General features: G+C 40.3%; 1 protein-coding gene across 2 annotated transcripts in view; it reads left to right on the forward strand.

Annotated features, from left to right (window-relative positions):
• The first annotated feature begins 8,401 nt into the window (after nucleotides 1-8,401).
• PLPPR4 (phospholipid phosphatase related 4) overlaps nucleotides 8,402-15,182 on the forward strand; it is a 39,035-nt gene continuing 32,254 nt past the window's right edge. The window contains exon 1 of one of the 2 annotated variants that reach the window (XM_059077515.2): nucleotides 8,402-9,026. In XM_059077515.2, coding sequence (XP_058933498.1) covers nucleotides 8,949-9,026 — 78 coding nt within the window. In that variant the 5' untranslated portion in view covers nucleotides 8,402-8,948. The remainder of the gene's footprint in view (nucleotides 9,027-15,182) is intronic. The other variant, XM_067040289.1, reaches the window with a different exon arrangement.

Raw genomic sequence — 15,182 nt, forward strand, 5'->3', positions numbered from 1 at the left:
GCACCATCTACACATCTGCAAAGACAGACAAGATCCTCTCCACACTTATGTGAAATCAAATTTGTATTAATTTTGCACATGAAAACAAAGTCCAGCATGAATACGGTTATTTTTCAAATATCAATGAACAAATCTTTATCAAAGGTGTAAGTAAAGGAGTAAAAGTTGCTTGAAATGTATAATTTTCATGTAGTCTATATATTACTATGAAATTAAACTGTAATCTGTTTCATTTTAAAGTTATGAGACATCTTCATTTTAAAAGCCTATCTTGCTTTAACTCTTTTCATAAGTGCTTCACATACATACTGCAAGAACAAAAGTTGTGTGAGTGGTGGCAAAGGTTCAAAACTTTTACACTTCTTTACATCATTTTACATTGCTTTACATTGCTCCCATGTCTGGGAAGATGTTTCCTTTCAGTAATTCCTTCTAAAATCATCTTGACTCCTGCCCTAATTTTTCTTATAATTGGTTATAAAACATAGCATGGTGACTATAGTTAATAGCATTGTATATTGCATATTTGAAATATTGCATATTTGAAAGTTGCCAAGGGAGGAGATCATAAAAGCACTCATCGCAAGAAAAAAACTTATAATTATGGATGTGTAACATTAACTAGACTTATTGTGGTGATCATTTCACAGTGTATAAAAAATATTAAATCATTATGTTATATATCTAAAACAAATATAATATTATATGTTAATTAGACCTCAATAACAAGAAAACAATGGTTATCATTATGACAGGCAAATGAAGAGGGCACATAGAGAAATCATCATTTAGTATAACAAATAAAATAGAAGTCCTAGCCAACAGAGAAGTTCAACAGCTAGGGAGACCAGGATAGGCCAGAGGATCTGCGCAAGAACCACACAAGTGCACAGGTGCTCAGAGAAAGAAGAGGACAACTAGCGTATGGATTATGAAAGATGTTTGGAGCTGTTAGAGCTCGAAGACAAGCCTAAAAAGTTTCCTAAGAGATGTGTCTCTTCAGTAGAATTGAGGAGAATTTGATCTGCAATATTTAAGAGAGATCCTGTTGGCTAGACGCTGGGCAGAGAAGAGAGGAGGATGAAAATCTGCTGATTGGAGCATACTTCTTTTTTTTTTTTTTTTTTTTTGCGTTATGCAGGCCTCTCACTGTTGTGGCCTCTCCCGCTGCGGAGCACAGGCTCCGGACGCGCAGGCTCAGCGGCCATGGCTCACGGGCCCAGCCGCTCCGCGGCATGTGGGATCTTCCCGGACCGGGGCACGAACCCGTGTCCCCTGCATCGGCAGGCGGACTCTCAACCACTGCACCACCGGGGAAGCCCGGAGCATACTTCTTAGCAGCTACAGACAGATGCTCAAGATCTTCTTTTGGACTAATTATTATACAGACTCTATGTGATCAATGAATAATTATGGAAGGATTGAGAGAACAGGAGTCACTCTGGACTAATTAAAATAAATTCTCTTTTGTGTGTGTCAGATTGATTTCAAACTTCTTGGGAGACTTGTCAGTGCTCTCAAAGTGTTGGGAGAGAGGAGAGAGAATGGGGGAGAGTGATTATTCCTATGGAATCATGACTCATAAAACCCTAAATTAATCAGTAAGTGTGTACTCAGAATCTCTATGTTGTTCTAGAGCTGTGCTAGCCACGGCAGGGGAGAGTAGATATTATGGAATTTATTCATTCAGTAAATATTCACTGAACTTTTGATGTGTACAAAATATTATGTTGAAGGTTCAAGAGAAAAAAGAGAAGAAAAGAAAGGTGAGTTATACATGCTCCATACTTCCAAGAAGCAAAATATCTTTGAGGAAAAATAAAACAATTAATGCAGAATATAACATGATCTACAAACAATGTCCAAGGAAAGTCTTAAAGGATCATGGACATGGAAAAGATTGAGGAAGATTAATCAGGAAGTTGCTTTTTGTCTGCAAATTTTGAGGATGGGAAAAGGAAGCACACATAAAAGACTTCAATGCAGCAGAGTATGGTTTATGCAGTATCATGTAGGTTGGGGTATCTTGAGTGTAGAGTCTGCATAGGGGAGAATGGGAGGTGAGACAAAATGATTGGTGGAGGCCAGACCAAGGAAGCCCTTAAATGCTAGGGTAGAGGCTGGAAAACCATGGAGCATTTTTGAGCAAATGAGTGGCATAATCAAAATTGTACTTTAGGAGAATTATCCTGGTGCAAAAGTAAAGAACTGATCAGAAAATGAAGAGCTGAATCCAGGAAAATTGGCCTGGAGGCTATTATAATGTCATAGAGATAATGAAGAATTGAACAAAATGGGGACAGTAGAGGTGGAAGGGAAGGAGATGGATAGAAGAGAAATGGTAATCACTCCTACAGTTGGGAGTACAAGATTAGAATGTATCAGATAAAACAAAACAGTTCATAATCAAGGGCTAGAGTGTGCAGTGCAAAATAAGGACCACTGGTGTTCAGAGAGAGGTCACTGAAAGCTGGAGCAGCGTGAATAAAATTCAGAAATGTGAGATGTTAATACATTTCAGGGGAGGGGAAGAGCCTATGAGGAGGCACAGGGACAGAATGAACATGGTCCAATTATGGGTCAAGCAAGCTCATCAGAGGAGAGGACACAGTCCACAGAGGGGGAAACAAGGCTATTTAGCTGAGACAAAGAAGGGCTAGTGGGACACTTATCCAGAGGAGTGTGGTCTGGCAGAAGATCTTGGAGGTCACAGTTGACTTTTGTAGGAAACCAGACATTAACTGATGCCAGTGGAAATAGGTAAGAGATGAATATGAAAGAGCAAAATTTCATTGGAAGTTCAAAGGGTTTGGAGACTATAGGGGATAAAAGGCATGAATAAATCCAAGATGATGATAGATTTTTAGGCTGAGTGGTTGGATCTATCTTATACTTTAATTAGTTGCTGGGGCAGCCCATAGAAGACACACTGGTAACCTGTAGACAAAGTTAACAGATCTAAGACCAAGGTACTAGCCACTGACTTCAGCTGTACCCATGAAGAGACTGCTGGTTCTTTCCACTCTCTCATCACCCCCAATATGCCACACTGAGGCCATGCCAGTAAACATGCTCTGCAGCTGACTGTCCAGGTGTGTGTTTAGTGGTTCCGTGCTCTGCTCAGTGAGTTTCCAGGTGTTGGGGCTCCTTCTTGGCTCTGTTCAGTGCACTGGGATGGAGCATCAAGTTCTGATGCTACTCTTCTGGTTTTCTTGATTGCAGCCCTCTGGGCATGCTGTCAGAGGATGCTCCACCACCCAGGATGCTCGCAACCAGAAGCAACCTGCACTGATGTTCTTGCACAGATCCTGCCATGCCCCTGAAGAGATAAATTTTTTGTGGGACAGTTGTAATCCATTCCCAACACATCAATATGCCAATGCACAGCCACAGCAAAGCTCTGTAATGCAATTTTGCTTTGTTCCTTGAGTCACTGCTATGGGATTTCTTGGGATAGCCACTACTGCCAGAACAATGACATATTCTGTGGAATGACATTCACTAGAATTGTGCAAATCACCTTTGACCATGCCATGATGGCGAGTCACAGGGGACCATGATGGGCCGGTCATTGATAGTAAATATAAGATTTGATTGAAAAGCATCTCCTGTATCTCCTGCTAGATAATACTGTTAGGAGTTTTTTTGTTTTGTTTTTGTTTTAGGTCTTAAGTTAATCTTTTAGCAAATGAATGTCTTGTGATCTCTTCATATTAGTTAGGGGTTTGGGATCACAGAAGTGGACTCTGGCTAAATTAATGAAAGAATGAGAGAGGGAGAGAGGGAGAGAGACAGAGACAGAGAGAAGAATTTATTTAAAAGGATATGGGATGTGCCAAGAAACAAAACAAAACAAAGGAGAAAAGCCCGACTTCTGAAAGGAAGGAAACAAGGGCAGTTTGAGAATTGAAAGATGTCCCCTTCACCATTTTAACTCCATTTTTCAGTGAGGAAACTGAGTCCCGGAGGTAAAATGTTCTTCTCCACAGCCTCACAGTTAGTCAATGATGAGGCCAGAACTGTAACATCATTTTACCATCTTCCGGAACTTTCCTCATTCCAGTACTTTTCCTCCTTCACACATCTGCATATTCAGTTCTTTTAAACCTCCCTCTCCTAGAAAAGTGAAATAAAATCTTACATTGTCTTCCCAAAGTGCTAAGAAGTGAGCTGATTTCTGGGAAACACATTACTAAATTAAATACACCTTTTTATGATCTTAATGATAAATGTCAGACAAATATCCTGAGGATGAATAGTTGCCAGGAAGCTGAAGAAGAGTTTGTATTTGGCTGTGGGCAACCAAAACCAATACATAGGAAAGCTACTTCTTTCTTATCTCAGGAGTTTGACAGTGTTAATGATGATGTCAAATGCATTTTCAGGCATATTTTTTCCAGGTTATTTGTGCTGTGAAGTACACTGTCTTGTGAAATGTCAGAGTGCTGTTTTTGCAGTGGGTGCCATTTTTCATTTGAATGCACTGGAACAGGATTTCCACGGAAAATATTCAAGTTCTGTGAGGCACATTAAATTGTTTTTAATGCCACTATTATTATGAGGACCTGCAGCTAGCATACCTGAAGCAACATTCCACATACAAGTTCTGTCCTTGGCCTAAAGGTGGATTTACATGGTGAAGGTGGGATGGAACATATTTTTTACTTCAGGAATGTCCTCTAGGAGCCTCGATGCCACAAGTGGCTTGAATGTCAACTCCTCCCAAGGTCTTCCTTGGTCACCATACTTAAGTTTCTCATGGTAATTACAACTGCATCCTAATGGTTTCTTCAGTAGTATATATCACAAGATGTAACTATATGTTTGTTAAGAGAGGCAGTATGTGCAGCCTTTAAGATCACAAAGCTGTAGCAACCCACTGGGTTCAAAATCTCAGCTCCACTGATTATAGTAATTATACTTGTTGCACTTGCATAATCATAACTGACCTCTCCAACTCTCAGTTTCTTTTACTGAAGATCTATGACACAGTGGTACCCATTTTTAAGGATGTTGTGAGAATTAAATGAGGTAACATGTGAAAAGCATTTTTAACAGTGCCTTGTCAGCAGTGAGCATCATGTGTTTTCTATTGCTATGACTAGTGTATTATCTGTGTCTCTCCCCTCTCCACCTGTATTTGACTGTGAGCTCTGTGAAGGCAGGTACCATATCTATTTTCTCCTGTGAGTATCCAGAAAGAAAAATGCCTCTTGCATAGTGGGGGAACCAATCAATATTTGTAGGCTGAATGGATGAACGTATGAATGGATTGACCAATTTGACAATTTACCAACTGCTTTCACATATATTGTCACATTTGAGCTACAGAACATTGCTGTTAGTTGGTACCAATACTTTTCTCATTTTATAGATTAGGAAACCAAAGCTGAGAGCTATTAAGTGACTTGCTCAAGAGAAGATTTCAAACATAACAAATCAGGTTTTCTGACTCCAAATCTCATTCTCCTTTGGTTCAACTATTTATTTATTTATTTATTTATTTTCCATCTCTGAATCTTGTCTAGAAGATTTTTCTATAAAATAAGGAAACAATTTGCCCTGTTTACTGCGTCGTTTTGAGCATCAAAAGTTTAAGTAGGTAAAACACATCAACTGTTACCCCAATGTAAGGCATTACTACCGTGTTTAGCATTTAAGGTATTGCATAAAGTAGCTTGATTCTTTTTTGAAATGATTTTAGATGGGAAAGAGAATGTTTTAGAAGAAGGAAAGAGAATATGGACAAGGGAGGGATAAAGAATTTGCAATAGCAATTGGTTTTGAATTCGGAAGCATTTCCTGATCCCTGACCATGTGGTCAGGTCAAGCTGGTCAAACTACCTAGAGAGGAAAGGAGAATACCTTTCTTATGTCTCAATAGTTTCTTGAAGTTTGAGGTGTGGTCAGCATGCATCTCTGATATTTTATCACATATTTTCAGCTCCTGGCCAATGAAATTAAGGAGCTATAGTTTTAGCCTTATGTTTCACTTTCCCTTCATATATAAATGCTGAGTTTCCAGGATGATAAATTCAGGAATGTTCTAACTTGTTTTTTACATCTACCAAGAACTGTAAATTCTGTTTGGATACTAAGAAAATGGAAAAAAACAATACTCACACACAGTAACTTTGGTAGTAGTGAGAAGTATAGCTGATCGATAACACGGTAATAAACAGAATCAACTAACAATTCTTGAACATTTAGCATGTGGAAGAAGCTATGTTACATGATTTTATATGCATCATGTAATTTAACTGAGTCATTCATTTCTTTAACAAATATTTACTGAACATCTGTTATTTGCCAGGAACAGTTCCAGTAGCCAGACACATAATGATAATGAAATGCTTGACCTTGTAAGAGTTTACATTCTAGTGGGAGAGGAAGACAATGAAAAAAATTGGCCAATAAATACTTTATAAACTGTCAGATAGTTTAGGTTCTATGCAAAAAAAGAAAATAATGTGTAAGAGTAGAGTATTGGAGGCCTGGGGTGATTAATGCTGCTTAGGTGGAGCAAGTGGTCAAAGAAACCTTCCCTGAGGAGTTTAAACTTGAGCAAAGGTATGAATGGAGCCAGAGCTTAAACCATGTAATGTTGGCAGAACAGCGTTCCTGGACAAAGGAACAGTAAGTATAAAGTCCCTGAGGCAGTACAAAACTAGAGTGGGACTGCCAGATCAATAAGGCACAAAGCAATGTGAATGAAGTCCATGAATCAGGCAGGGTCCTTGGGTAGGGCTTTGAGGAAGAGGTGGGGAGTTTGGATTTTCTCCTGAATGTAATGGAAAGCTCTTGGAGGGTTTGGGCAGAATGACACAATTAGATTTACTTGTCAAAAGATCATTCTGGCTGCTGTATAGGGAGTGGTTTGTAGGTTATAGGGGTAACAAGGGTGGAAGCTGGTAGAACACTTAGGAGCCTACTGTGCCAGTCCAGAACAGAGATGGTGATAGGTGTGGAGGGTGGAGGTTGGAGACCAATAGTCAGCTTTGGAAGATGGCATAATTCTCTCCTGATTACCTACATTCTCTGAGTGAAATAAAAGTTGAAGTCATTAGCTGAAAATGTCAAGATTTGAAGAGACTGGAGAAGGTATGAGTTAGTTCTCAGAGAGTGAGAATGTGAACAGACAATGGAAAAATTACTAGGATTGTGAGGTAGTGGGGACGATTTGAAGTTTGTGGTCATGAGTTGAATATGACATGAGACAACATGGTCGTGTGTTCTTCTCCATCCACCTTCAGTTATTCTGGTAAAGGCAGAGAACTGGGTTTAACTGGGGCTGGAATTTTGCCAGGTGAGTGTGGTGAACAAGAAGTGGGAACTGAGAGATTATACTGTTGGACTCTGAAACCTAAGCCTGGTAGAAGGTGAGGGCATGAGCTGGTAGTGGCAGTGGTAGATCAGAAATGTGCACATTGGTAGATCAGATTGTCGTGATGCTGCCAAAGATCTACTGGAGTATGCAACGGACTGAGTATTTGTTTCCCCTCAAAATTCATATGTTGAAACCCTAACCTCCAAAGTGATGGTATTGGAGGTGGGGGTCTTTGAGAGGTAATTAGATTTAGATGAGGTCATGAGGGTGGTGCCCTCATGATCAGATTAGTGCCCTCATAAGAAGACACCAGAAAAGTAGCTCTCTTTTTCCTCTGTGTGAGCATATAGCCAAAAAGAGAGTCCTCACCACAACCTGATCACACTGGCACCCTGAACTGGGACTTCCAGCTTCCAAAATGGTGAGCAACAAATGTCTGTTTTTTTCGCTACCCAGTCTATGTGTTTGTTTGTTTGTTTGTTTGATGGAAGGCCAAGATAAGGCTGGGAATTGAAGAAGTGACTCGAAAAGTGAGGTAGGAATTGGCCCTCAGATGCTCGAAGTGGAGACTTTGAAGATATTGGAAATGACCAGGGCATGTTATCATGGAAGTGGGTTACCTTAATTAGCATGATACGTTTTCTATTTTCTGGGTTTTTTCTCCTCTGTATCCTTGGACACTTCTGGGTTGCCAAATTAATCACAAAGTTGAGACAAGCCAAGAACATCACCAAAAAGTGAAGGAGTTAATTTGGATTCTTAATGTCTGAGAAGTGCCTACTTTTACGGTTATGACTGTAGTACTGACGTGGTTTCTGGGGTGTGATAATGAGGTAACACCACACCCTGGTTTGGGGGCTCAATGAGGATGCCCACTCATCCGCCTCCATTAATGCCTCACCATTCCCAGACAGGCAATAGTGAATGTTTATCAGCAGGTGAGTCGGCATATCCTAGGGAGCCAGGGAGTCTCCTAGGCAGAGAGTCCTCAGTCGGGGAAGTCGTTCCTGGATAGCAGCCAAGTCTCAAAGAGTTCCCACCACGGCCTACTTTTCAGTATGCGATCCAAGTTTTAATTTCGCGCACATAGAGGTCGGTTTTCGCGCTGTGGGTCAGTGCTCAAGATCCTGGCTTCTGCTCTCCAGCAATCCTGAAGTTAAAGTTCCTAGAGGGATCCAGGAGGCCTCCCAAGGGAGCGTGGGTGCCTCGTCTCCTCAGCCTCGCTGCTGCAGAATCCAGGGGTGCGTCCCTCTTTTCCGATTCTTGACGTCAAGCCCGGACCGCCGCGAAGCCTCGCCTGGGCGGTGGAGAGCAGGGGGAGGGGAGGCCATTGCAGCAACAGCTTGGAGGAAGGAGCTGGACGTCTCTGCCGAGAAACACCGGGGGTGGGAGCCAGAGTAGGGGAGGCAGAGGACCTGCTGTCTCTAGGAGCCGCTGGGTTGCTGCAAAGAGGGGCGGGGAGAGGCGGGGGCTCTGCCTGCACCGCGCTGGCTCCGGCGGTGCCCGCGGGGAATGTGACATCAGCGGCGCCGGGCGCTTGCGGCTGGAGGAGGCATCTCGCCTCGGCTGCGCTGTGCACACCTCGCCCCGGGGAAAACGCAGACTCGGGCAGGCGGCAGGGATGTCGACGAAGGAGAGGCCAAAGGGCAAAGTGATCAAGGACAGCGTGACCCTCCTGCCCTGCTTTTATTTCGTGGAGGTGAGTTGGCCCAATGCCTGGGCATAATGCAGATCCTCCGGGTGGCTCCGGAGCCAGTTCGGGTCCCGGACGGTATCGGAGGCGCGGAGCCCGTGCCTGGTGCGCGCTGCTGCCCCCAAATGCCCCACGCTCCCCCTTCCCCCAGGTTTCTCGAGAGCTCCCCCGAGTGTGCCTGTGAGTGCCCGCCAGCCAGGGGTGATTAGCACTAGCGATGCCACTGCTAGGTGGCCTGCAGACGGGAGATACCTGTGTGAGTGAGTGTGGGGCTAGTTCCCTGGCCCTCCTGGACCGCCTGGGTGCACAGCGTCGTCAGTGGCCCAGAGGGGCCATGATACCGATATTTTGGGATGTGTGTCTCTGTGAGCTTTCTATAGGAATTCAAATACACACAGCCATGCCCGAGGTGTATGGGTGCTGGGGATGTTTACGTAGGATTAGGAATATTGATTGCTTTATTACACAAAAAACAAAACCAAAAGCCCTACCCCTATTAAAATTACTATGGTGCTCACATCAGCTTCTAAAATTGGGTCCACATCTCTAGGCATCAATTGGTTGGCCCTTTTCCATGGTTAACAAAAATTATCTGCATATACACAAATATATGTATATGTATACATATGTATATATATGTATGTATAATATTTTTAAAATAAGTGACATCATCTGATTTTACATGATTTGTACGTGTGCATTTATTCTGTGCTGAGCAGTATTACAGATAAGCAGTTAACATGCAGATGTATTCATAAATGAACCGCTAACTTACCAAAATGCAGCATTTAAGAAGGAAAAATTTATGGGAGGGTTATAAAGATTAACAGGTACAGTGATTCCATGCACTGTGGTCCTTTGCATTAGGAAGACATTTTTAAGCAAGAGGTTTATTAAATCATAGGTGGAGAAAAGATGTATTGGATAGCTTTAGTGAAATCATATGGTTTTAAGCATAAAACTATATTCTGTGTAATTAGAGCCTGGATTGCATAGAGAATTATAAGACTGTTGCTGAATTATAAATATCCTTCTTTGGCTGTCTTTTCAGCCAAATATGGAGGTTTAGCACTTCCAAGTACAGATAGTAGATTCTGTATTTGATGATTGTGAGGCTTATCTGTGTTGAGGGATAGTCACTGTCTTGAAACTTGGGAGAAGAGACATTGTCAGATTGTTTTTATAGATAGCAGTATATGTGCAAGTTTCTCTTAGGTCTGGCAAATTCTAAAAATGGTTTCAGTGTTAAGGAAGATGTACGTGATTTGCATAAGTCTCAGAGAAATGATGGGTGACTCCTTCATCCATGACCCATAGAAAAGAAGGAAAAAATTGACCTCTTTATTTAAAGTAATTAATTGATTCATTTATTTTTGCCCTTCCTCTTTTCACAAGGGATTTTTGAGGCCATGATTTAGATAATTTTGTTGAAAGCTAATGAAGAGTTTTATCGAGAAAATAAATGTGGGCACAGAAGATTCCATGGTGAAAGGGGTAAAGGAATAGAGAGATAGGATCCCTGCCTTGAAGTTAAATCCTGTCAGGCCACTTGTCGCATTGCTAATCCACTGTGGTTTTGTCCAAAAGCGCTTTCATTCACGTCTGGATCTATTACATCTGTCTAGGAGACATCAGTTAATTGCTGGCTTCTGCCTCCAGGACGGAGCACCTGAGGTCAGCTAGAAGCTGACCACATTTGGATTGCAGCTGTATGGCTTCGAGGAAAATACTTTCATGAAAGAGGACTCAAACCAGAGAAATAAGGATGTGCCTTAAAAGAATCTATGTGTACACTTTTGAGGTACCTTTAACAGGAGTACATTATCTATTAATCTAAAATTTTAAAAGTAAAAATGCCTCATAATGCATTTGAAATGTGTCTGTAGGAACAAACATCTCACAAATGTTAATTCTTTTCCATGAGTGGAAATAGCCCAAAATCATTACCTTCACTTTGACCCATTCAGATATCCTGTACAAATTCCTTAGCAGGGCAAGCTATAGAACAATTACCTGAGGACAGTTCATGGAGTTTCAATGCGCATTTATGACATTATGTCTTGGGGGTAACTGATTTCAAAGGGAGAGCCACGAAATTGGATTGCAAATGATCTCTCTGAAACTTAAATGCATGATGAACCTCTAAAGAGCCTCCAGAAAATGGGGGAAGACATGAGTACACCAATTATTTAAGGGGTTGACAGAATGCACTACTGAACTCCTTTGGAATGACTCATTTTGAGGCCAGTGAGAATGAGCTTTGTAGGATGAATAAATATAGCATGAATTAACATGTCAGTAAAGTGCTCTAGAGTAATGGCACTTTGCTTCCAACATAGTTTCCCCAGACCTTTGTAATTAAAATGGAAAAGTGGAACATGAGTGAATCTTTCATCACATATCAGCCCAAAGAACATATTTCAAGCCTTTCCTGTTACTTCAGACAATAATTTAAGGAACAAAAAGAGGCAAAAAAGGACCAGAATTTGAGGAGAAAATAGGACCTAAGAATTAAGTTAGGTTCCTACCATATACCATACAAAAATAAATTCTGGACAGACCAATGATTTAGATTTTTAAGAAACAGTTTAAAAACTAAATAATAATAATAACATAGAAGTATATTTTTAGATTTTACAGTGAGAAAGGCCTTTCTTAACATATTACCAAAGTCAGAAATAATACAGGAAAAGACTAACACATCTTTCTACCATGCCAAATAAAGTTTCTCAGTAACAGAAGATGCTCTAAAGAAAGTTTAGAGAAGAAAACAGTCTCTGGGTCTCAAGTCAGTGACACCATGGACAGCTTAAACTTTGCCTTTCTTCAAGCAGTTCAGGCTGTTTCAAATTGCTATTCATGATAGGCATGAAATATGAAGAAACTAACTAGGAAACTGAGGAGCAACTTTCATTCCAACCAGAGGAGGCTAAAATCAAGTTAGACTGAATTAAGGCAGAAAAACCTGGGCCTTACAGACAGATTGACCCGGTTCATATATCACCTATGCCACATACTACTTGGATAATTCTGGCCAAGTTACTTCTCTCATCCTCAGTTTCTACATATGTAATAGAAATTATATGAAGTAATATAAATATATGTATTCATATATAATCGATATTATAATAACCATATATCTTTGACTATATTATGAAGTTAAAGCATGAAAGATACCATATATCATACCTGAGCTAGAGTAGGCACTCAGGATGTATCAGTTTCTTTTGCATGGTGTCAGGGTATAGAGATTATATCCTATATATAGGCCAAGGTGTTCAGTCACTAAAATCAAGTAATCATGTCCCAGCTGACCACCAAACTCGATGTTAAACAAACGTTAAGTTAATGGATAGAACTTTTTTTTTCTTACATCTTTGGTTTATGCTGCCAATTGTTTATGCTGATAAAGGGGTTTATGGTTGACAGTAATTAAATATATCAATATTACATGGTGATTTGAAAACACACTGTGATTTCCAAGATGGTACCTCACTTTATGAACAAGTTTGACAATTCAGTTTTGCATTGTTCAATGTGGGAAAAGAAAAGTCAAATTATGAAAGGAACCCTCAAACAAGCATATCCAAAGCTTTATCAGGTTGAACAGAAAGCAAGTTAAAAGGAACATTCCACTGAAGAAAAGGTTTCTCTTGCCTTTAAAGTTCCAAAGCACTCTCCAAGTGATGGCTGTATCACTTACAGTGCAATTGCACCCGCAGCACGCCTAGAAATAGTAAGAGGTCTTTCAGCTTACTAACCCAATATTATACGTGAGAAGGCTGGTTGTCTGTGTGCCTAATGCATTTCCTTTATGCCAAGTGTTACAATGGTCCCACCTGTGCTCAAACTCACAATTTCATTCTCATTAGTCATCCTGTTTCAAGATATGGGTTCACAGTGACTCAGTATGTAATACAAACAAATGATAAATTACCCTTTAAACCAAAAAGATACAAGTTCTTAATAAATAAATGGGAAAAAGATTCTTCTCATTTAAACATTCTGCTTTATGGAATACATTTTTATTACTAATCTAATGTTTACTTTAAGAAGGTAAAAGAGCAGTGTTTGACCTATATGCAAAGTATTTTTATAAAGCTATAGATGCAGATAGTTTGAAATTTCTTGTTTTTCATACACACACACACGCGCACACACACACACACACACACACGCACACACAGAGGCATGCACAAACACAGAGGGAGTAGGAATAACCTCTCTCCACTGAGTGTAAAGTAACTATACCTGAAGTATTACAGATTCAAAATATTTTAAACACAACAGACTTGAAATTATACAGAAAGTTTTCACTAATTTGACTATTGTATTTAACAATGGATATGTTTCAGGATTTTGTTCATGCAGGTTAATTACTACAGTTTAGGGTCAGTAAACTAGACATTGTGCTCAGGAGTAAAAACCATCATTTCTCTGTTAGCATCCTGCCTGAAGAAGTTCAAAAAGCCTTTGTTTGCTACCCTGGTTAGTTCAGTCTGAATGTCACGCCTAGACATTATAGTGTCTTGACAGACCTTAATATGTTTTTTTTTTTTCCCCACTGGAAAGTGTCCACTGTATCTTAATTGTAGCAAACATTAATTCACAAGATTTCTATTTTAGCTCAAGATCTATGTGAAAATTATATAATTCATATGATCTTGCTGGGAAATATAGCTAGCTGAGTTCCTTTTACATAAAATTTAGCATCAGTAGGAAGCACAAAATGACAACATTTCTGCATTGCACGTACCAAAATAGTAGCTGTAGGTTTTCTCCCTTTTCTAGATGGCATAGATAGTCCGCTCAAAGAAGTAGTCCAACCCCACCAACAGAGATGAGCTGACAAATCTTTCCTCCTCTTTTAGGGTCACGATGTGCAAAGTCCTTTGGTGAAAAACAAAAATGAAGTACAGATGATAATAGAGTCCTAAGTTTCAGAGAGACTAAATGAGGACATTTCCACAAATACTGAGACCAAGTATTGAACATAGAACCTGCCGTCAGGGAATTCTATACTATTCCTAGGCTCCCCCACTATCTTACTGTGTCTTCATGGACAAATCACTCATAGTAATCTTTGTCCTACTTTCCTCTAGTAGGAAAAAAATGGGTGCCTTCTACCAATCTCAAAGGGATATTAATAATAATGATAACAATAATAACAAGGAACAGTCAATTTCAAGCCTCCTTTGTATGACAGACCCTGTATACATTATCTTTAATCCTGAGAACTGGAATATTTGTATTAAGCTAATATTGAGAAGGCATTATTATCCTTATTTTTTTAAATCAGCAAATTGTAACTCATAGAGCTAAATATCTTTCTGGGGACCCAGCAATTAAGTGAAGGAGCCACGATTTGGGTGCTTGTCCATCTCCATCTCCTCCATCTCCTCCTGCATCACCCCCACTCCACCTCACACATGACTCTAATGATAATGCTAAACGTAATGAGGGAGTGGAATGAGGAGACCTGTTTCTGCTGTGACTTGGCTAGCTTTGTGGTATCTGAAGGCATGTATGTGGAAGATGCCTGTTGAGGTTCTTTCTGTCTGAGTGGTGAAATAGAGTTTTCTCTTCATTCAGCTACTGAACTTGGCTTTGTTAATGCTATCTCTCACCTAGAGTAACTGGATTAATTCTAATATGGCTGTGTAGATGGCACGATGACTGTCTACCCAAAAAGCTGCTTCCTTTGGGGAAGCACACATGGTACCCATGAGGCTTCTGCAGAGGAACACTGAACACGGAGCTCTGGGTAGGGTGAGAGGGAAGAGTTGGAACTGAAATAAAATTTAGAAAAGTCGACTGTGTATATCTATGAGAATGATGGAGTGTGGAGGAGAGAATTCCTAAGAGAACAGAAACACAGAGAGGCCAGGCCAAGGAGGATTAGGAGAAAAAGCATGAGAAAAATAGAAGATAGGAGTGAAGGGCATGTGAGGGTAATGGACATCTGTGAGCAAGCCATGAGGATTCCTTTAGGCATTTGAGATGTCTTAAGTTAACTTGTTAAATAAAAAGCATTTAGGGCACAGTTGTTACTGTTTACTTTAGGAATGTGTTACAAATATTATCACAAGGATTTCCTCCCAGTATGGGTATGTATACATCACAGGCTATTTCTCATGCAAGCGCTCAACAACAACAACAAAA

This window comes from Kogia breviceps, chromosome 1 (genome assembly GCF_026419965.1).
Source record: "Kogia breviceps isolate mKogBre1 chromosome 1, mKogBre1 haplotype 1, whole genome shotgun sequence".
Taxonomy (NCBI): Eukaryota; Metazoa; Chordata; class Mammalia; order Artiodactyla; family Physeteridae; genus Kogia; species Kogia breviceps.